At 50.6% G+C, this 7004-nt stretch overlaps 1 protein-coding gene across 1 annotated transcript; it reads right to left on the bottom strand.

Moving 5' to 3' along the window:
* Nucleotides 1–609: 609 nt before the first annotated feature.
* On the bottom strand, nt 610–7004 carry SLC23A3 (solute carrier family 23, member 3). Its single transcript, XM_008587475.1, is given in 14 exon segments — nt 610–1014; nt 1109–1204; nt 2274–2441; nt 2744–2849; nt 3387–3674; nt 4826–4930; nt 5083–5206; nt 5520–5675; nt 5677–5717; nt 5922–5995; nt 6209–6306; nt 6419–6451; nt 6453–6574; nt 6713–7004. Coding segments are annotated over 14 exon segments (1857 nt in total). The 5' UTR covers nt 6866–7004; the 3' UTR covers nt 610–721.

Below are 7004 nucleotides of genomic sequence, written 5' to 3'. Positions count from 1 at the left end.
CTCAGTGTCGCGCCTGCACCGGACCGGGACCGGCAGTGGGATCGCAACCCTCGGCGTTGCCCCTGCTCCTCGCTCAGCCAGTGAGCGGCCGGTCTGTATGTGGGATCCGAACCCTAGGCAGGAGCACCACCGTGCTTCCCAAGCGGCACACTGTAGCAGTGCACCACCGGGCCGGCCCCGACAAGGCCACCTTCTGCTTCTGCTTTCATAAAGCCTTTCCCATTACTCTCAGTCAAAATTGTTCCTTCCTCTTTGCTCCCACAGCATTATTTTAATCTTTATTACACACTGCCTTCTTCTCTGCACTTTAGTTAGTAATTACATAGGCTTTTTAAAACTGTAAAAGCCTTGAGAGGTCAGGAACCCTGTATTATCCATATCTGTTGTTCTAGGACCTTGCACATGGGAGGCACTCAAATATTTAAGTGAATGCTGGGGTTCAAGTGATATTGATAGTACACATTCATTTATTCATGGGCTCACTAAACCATGGACCCTGCTGTGGAACAGTTAGGCCTAATTAAGAGAAAGAAAGGCAACCCACCCTATTAGGAAATGGGACCTCTAGGTGGGCCCATGGATTCACACACACACACACACACACTCTCTCTCTCCCCCCACACACACACACCCCAGGAGAAAGTAGAACCTGGGAATTGATTCACCAGCAAGCTAGAAGTTACAGTTAAACTAACCAGGGAAGAACTAAGACTCCTGGTAATTACTGGGATCTAAACCCTCCTCTGCTAGATGCAGTGCATGGCTCTCCAGAGCCAGGCAGCAGGTCTGCCATCTCTCCTAGCTCAAAGGGTCCTTCTTCCTCATCCCCAGGGTCTTCAGGCAGTGGGCAGAGGCAACGGAGGGGTTGGGGGATGCAGGGACAAAGGTTTTGGATGGGGAAAGGAAGCCCATACTCTTGAGCAGCCTTGTGTCTGGATATCTGAGGCATTTGAGCCTTTGGGGCAGCAAAAGAGGATGGCAGCTCTTGACCTAGGCCTCGCTCAAGCCGTGTGCCTACAAAAGAGAGATTGGTCAGGCCATTGCCCAACCCAGGGAGTGTTGACTCCCTGACCACTTCCCAGGCTGCTAGGGCCTGGCCTCAACTTACCAGGAATAGTATTCTCTAGGAGGAAGCTCAAGAGTCCAGCCAAGAAGATGGGCTCTCTCAGCAGCAAGTGCAATAACACATCCAAGGGGCTCCAGCCTGCAAGGGTTTGGGGCCAGGCAGGAATGGAATTCTGATTTTATCCAAGACCAGGGAGTCTTATCCTTCTAAACCTAATACTAAGTCTGGGATTAAGATCTTTCTGAATTGTCATTCCATCTCCTTTGTCCTTTTATTCTCCATTTCCCATCCGGGCCCTTCCCACAGGATTGCTGCTCAACACCTATCTTCTGAGCATCCACACACCCTCCAGATAGACTTTGACTGTTCCAGGCTCCCTTTCTCTGGAAAGTTGAGTAATAAAAGCCCCAACCCTATCTCCACTTCGTACCTTCTATGCTCTACCCTTGGTGTTCTCAATCTTAGTACTACTGACATTTTAGACCCGATAATTCTTTGTTGTGGGGGGCTGTCCTGTGCATCGTAGGATGTTTGGCAGCATCTCCCTATGCACTAAATGCCGATAACAGTCCCCCCTTCCCCCATTTCTAACAGCCAAAAATACTTTCAGACATTACCAAATGTCCCCTGTAGGGCAAAATCACCCCTAGTTGAGAACCATTGCTCAAGACAAACTAAGCTGTTTGCTGCTCTCAGGACACATCATATGACTTGCTTTCTTTTTTTCTTGGCAGCTGGCTGGTACTGGGATCCAAACCTGTGACCTTGGCATTATAAGGCTGCACTCTAACCAATTAAGCTAACCGGCCAGCCTGACTTCCTACTTCTATGTCTTTTTTTATGATGGTTCCTCCATCAGGAATGACCTTCTCACCAAATATGTTTAAATCTTACCATCCTTCCAGATCAGCTCAGTGTTACTAGAACACCTCCAATAGAAGCCATCTCTCTTGTTATTGAGCACCACAGCTCTTTTTCTGAACCTTTCTCATTATTTTCCTACACATCTCATCTCTTTTACTAGACTATAACACCTGGAGGCACCTTTATATCCCAAGTGGCTAGCAGGGTGTTCCATAAATGTTTGTTAATGGTGTAAATGATAAACTATTTACACCAAAACCCAGAAGTCCAGAGATCCTGAAAGCTTAACCCCTTGCTTTCCCCACTAGTGAGCAACTCCTCTTCCTCTCCCCACTCCACCCACCTGTGCTGAGTAAAACCGGGGCTTCCCGAACCCATTCTGGCAGCAGCAGGGCCATGAAGATGGAGAAACCCACAATGAAGACATTCCACCCAGAGTCAATGTCAGCCAGGTGGAAGCTAGAGAATCCAGCAGACAGGACCACAGCCTGGGTCACCCCCAGCACCCCACCTGTCTCATACAGAAGAAATCAAGGGGGTTGGGAGACAGCTGGCACAGCACAGGGTATTGCAGGGCAGACGGGTTGTGAGGGGGAGAGATAACCAAAAGGCTTGTTTCTGATTCTGCAAGAGCTCAGAAACCCAGTCAAGAGGCCAAGATGTTGGACTGAGAAAATGAGGGCAGCTGACACATGCTCACATACATCCATCCAGGAGGGCTATTTAGAAAGAATGAGTGCCAGCCTAAACAACTGGTCGGGCCACACTTGGGAGTACTGGTTCAATACTACTCCTGTTGACACATCCAGTCACCAAGTACAGGTAGCAGGATAGTGGTAAAGAGCTGAGTAGGCCTGGGGGAGAGCCCAAGCCCCATGCAGAGCAGCCCCATGAAGTGGGCCACTTGCCGAGATCCAGTCTACGTAAAGAAGAGACACTAGAAATCACAGCCACCTCCTTGGACTGTTCCAGGTCTTTGCCTGGCAGGCTCCTTCTAATCATTTGAATCCCAACCCAAATGCAATCCTTCCAAGAAACATCCCTGACCGTTCTATCTAAACCTGCCACCTTTACTCAGCCACTACACTGCTACCTGCTTTGTTTTCTTAATAGCACCTATCACTTTCTGAAATTACTGTATTTACCCTTTTTCTTCACTTGTCAGCCTCTGCCAGTATGAAGTCCCCAGTATGAGGACTTTTTCTCACTTGTTCTTCACTGGAACCCCAGCCTTGGTACAGCACCTGATGCACAGAAGGAGTTCAGTGGTGATTTGTTGTCTTCACACTCCCAGCTCCTTGCCTTATCTAGGCACCTCGCTAGGTGAGATCACTGATGTGAAGTGCTTGAGTGCTGGGCACAGCTAGCAATCAACCAGTGTGAATTCTCTTCTCTCTCCTGTACCTCCAGCTTTCTCCCCCACCCCTGTCCTTATCCCTGTCTCAGGTCCACATACCTGGGTAAGATTCACTGTGCCCACATTGGAGAAGTTGGATGCAGTGCCCATGGTGCTTCCCAGCAGCCCAGCCAGCACACTGCTCAGCCCCTCAAGGCCCAGCCCTCTACTGCAGGCATGCGGAGGTGGAGGAGGCAAATGCAGCAATCTGCCACATAGGGTGTAGCAGTCCAGGGAGCTGGTGGAAGCTGCCAAGGCCATGGGGATGCCTGCCACCAGAGCCCTAGGTGTCAGCAAGGACCAGTCCCACTCACCTGGGGAAGGAGAAGGAGCAGCCTTAGAATCAGACTCAAGTCTAGAGCATCCCCCTATCTCCAACAGCCTGTGCTACAAGAATCCTAGATGTTCCAATGGCTTCAAAGATAATGTCTTGGGGGCAGAACCACTGAACTCTAAGGAGAAAGACCAATCCCTTTACCATGGTCTACAAGTTTGCTTTGACCTGACCCTATCCTCTCTCTCCAGCCTCCTCTTCCACCATACTCCACCTCACTTACTTCATTCAGACATACTGGCCTTGTACTTAGGCCCTGTACTTGCTGTGCTCCCAGCCACCATAGGGCCTTTGCATATGCTGTCTTCTTCACCTAGAATGCTCTTCTCTTCTGCCTTTGTCCAGTTAGCTCCTACTCACCTCTCACTCCAGCCTCCTCTTCCACCATACTCCACCTCACTTACTTCATTCAGACATACTGGCCTTGTCTTAGGCCCTGTACTTGCTGTGCTCCCAGCCACCATAGGACCTTTGCATATGCTGTCTTCTTCACCTAGAATGCTCTTCTCTTCTGCCTTTGTCCAGTTAGCTCCTACTCACCTCTCACATCTCAGCTCAACAATCACATACTCAAGAAAACCTTTCATGATCTCCCTGATAGAGTCAAATTCCCCATTATGAGCTCTCATCACACAATGTATCTCCCCTTGGTTACACTTACCACAATGGTAATTTTATATTTACTTGAGTGACTATTTAGCATCTGCATTCTCCAGTGGACTGTAAGCTCCGTGAAAGCAGGTACTATGTCTCTATGTTCATCACTCTGTCCCCTACCACATGCCTAGCACATAATCAGCACTCAACAGACCCTTGTTAAATTGGTCAATGAGCAAATCTCACATACAATGCCTCAAAAACAATCTTTCTACATGGGTCACCAATTCAAATGTCTATAGGAGTTGGTAACAAAAATGTGTAAATTGGGTAAGGAGTATGAGTAGTGAGAGGTGGGGCTTGCAGAAACTGTATGTGTCTGTCTCATCACTGACCCAAATAAAACACCAGTGGTGAAGAGCTGGAGTTTCCCCTCAGATTGGCAATTTCTCTCTCCTGTGTGTTTTGAGAAAACAGGATTTAACTCAGAAATGAAATTCATTAAATCTTGAGTTCAGAGAAACAGATACCTTTATTTCAGCAAGAGGATAGAGGACTAGGAGAAAACCTACCTGAGACCACGGTGCCTTGGTGGGGCAGATAGGTCCAGGGGGATAATGCTGAAACCCAGAAGGGCAGAGATGATCCACACACAGGCCACAGGGATCAGCACCTGAGTGTTAAGACTGAGACAGAAAAGAACCCCTCCCCCAGAACCTTCTGAGCCAGACTTGAAGGGCTGGGCAGAAGCCAAAGGTAGGGGCCAAGTGAGCATTCTATGCCAGCCCTTCTAACATCGACCGCCCCTGCCCAGACCCCATGTACCAAGAGGAGCCAGAAGGCAGGGAAGTGAGTGTGAGATGGAGATGCTGCAGCTGGCCTCCAGGGGTATGGGGGCACCTAGCAGGAGCCTAGGTGCTGAGAATAGACCATCACGAGCAGGATAAGCCTAGGAGAGAAAAGGGGCTTAAGGAGCAAGAGGCAGCAGACATCCTGAGGGGTGGTAATGGTGGTGGGAGTGGGCAGAATACCATAAAAGGGTAGAAGAAGAAAAGAGAAGAAACCCCCATGGAAGAGTAGGAAGGCACCTTGGGGAACAGCAGAAGACAGAGTGAAAGCCAGGGAGACTAAATGAATCCAGGAAAAGTCTTGGATTCCACATCTAAAAAGTGCGCCCCTGCTCAGGTGGCTGCTGAATCTGACAGGGCCAGCAGCTGTGCCCTCCCCTGGTCCCACACACTCCACCGGGCACCCTCCCACACCTCTCATGACTCAAGTATAGCAAAGGTAAGCCCCAGTGAGAGGAGCAGAACTGGGCCACCTCGCTGTGCACAGAGAGCCCTGCCACAACCAGGCTGGGAGCCAGCACCAGGGGCCCACAGTGGGGAAACACATAGCTAGGACCCCCTGAAAGCCCATGTCCCCTGCAGCAGCCCGGACACCATCACTGCCCCAGACACCTGGTGGAAAGGAGAAGAGGATGGAGAGAAAACATTCTGCTCAGTCAAACTGACCTCAGCCTGGACTTCCTAACTAATTCTGGGGACGGGTTCCCCCCAAACTCCTTCCCCCAGAGCACCTCAGTCCCTGCATAATGGAAACAAAAGCCTCTCCAAGCCCAGAACCACCCTTAGACCTTCTGCTTCACATACCCAAGTACTCACCTCTCAGAGAGAAGTGTTCCAGAGCTCCAGGCCATGACATCCAGGCTCCCTACACAGGTGCAGTACAAGGGATGCTGGGAGAAGTTTGAGGCACAGAGAGGAGAACGGTAAATGGGATGGAGACCCAATGTTGTACTGTCCTAGCTGGTACCTAGCACAGCTCCAGGACCCCTACAGTGCCCAGCAGTCCTACCACTACCCAATCTCAATCCTGCACCCACTTACACCTATATGCTCAAATGAGCACCCAACCCCACCCTTGCCCCTTCCCCTTGCTCTATTCTCACAGTTTCCAGGTGTCTGGATGGCAAGGGGTAGCTTCTGGCTGGTCAGCACCAGAGCAGGGATAAGGAACTCTAAGGATGGAGACTAGACAAGAGGTAGCCTGTAGGAACAGCAGCCCCAGCAAGTCTGGAAACATGTGGCCCCCAACAGGATACCCCAAGCCTCTTCTACACCCCAGGATCCTACCCCTCTCTCCAAGGGGTTTTCCTCACCTGCTGCCTATCCAAGTTTGCAGGATGGTAGACACCACATGAAAAGAAGCTGGAGGCTAGGAGCTGAGAAGGGGAGTACGAGAGTCCTCCTGGAGGGAGACTGCAAAGAAGGAACAAGTGGGAAGCACAAAGCAGAGAAGCCAGGACCAAGATATGCTGCAGGTAGAGGAATGGGGAGGGGCAGTCTTCAGAAATAGACAAAAATATCTATTTCCAGAGGGTTTCTCAGGCCACGCCTACTCCCCCCAAACTCCTCTTTGAGTCAGCATCAACTCCTGCACCTCTGCCTCCTACCTGCAGAGCCAGAAGACAGCTGAAGCCCCAGGAGGGAGGCCCACACAGAGAGGCCCAAGAGTGAGAGGAAGGATTCTGGAGAGCAGGCTGCACCTGGGCATCCTGGGAGCCCACAGGTTGGAGTTGGATGGGATAGGGGAGTGATCGGCTCATGCCGCTCTTATGTCTTGTCTTGGTTGCCCTGGGCCAGAGTTAAGTGGAGAGAGTAATAGGTCAAAGTTTGGGTGAAGTTAGCTGCCTGGGGTGGAGAGGGGTGGGAGTGTCAACGAAGTGGAGCAAAGGGATGAGAAAT

Source organism: Galeopterus variegatus, unplaced genomic scaffold (genome assembly GCF_000696425.1).
Source record: "Galeopterus variegatus unplaced genomic scaffold, G_variegatus-3.0.2 Scaffold4400, whole genome shotgun sequence".
Lineage (NCBI taxonomy): Eukaryota > Metazoa > Chordata > Mammalia > Dermoptera > Cynocephalidae > Galeopterus > Galeopterus variegatus.
Note: the sequence above shows the minus strand (reverse complement) of the source record. Positions and strands in the feature narration are given on the sequence as shown.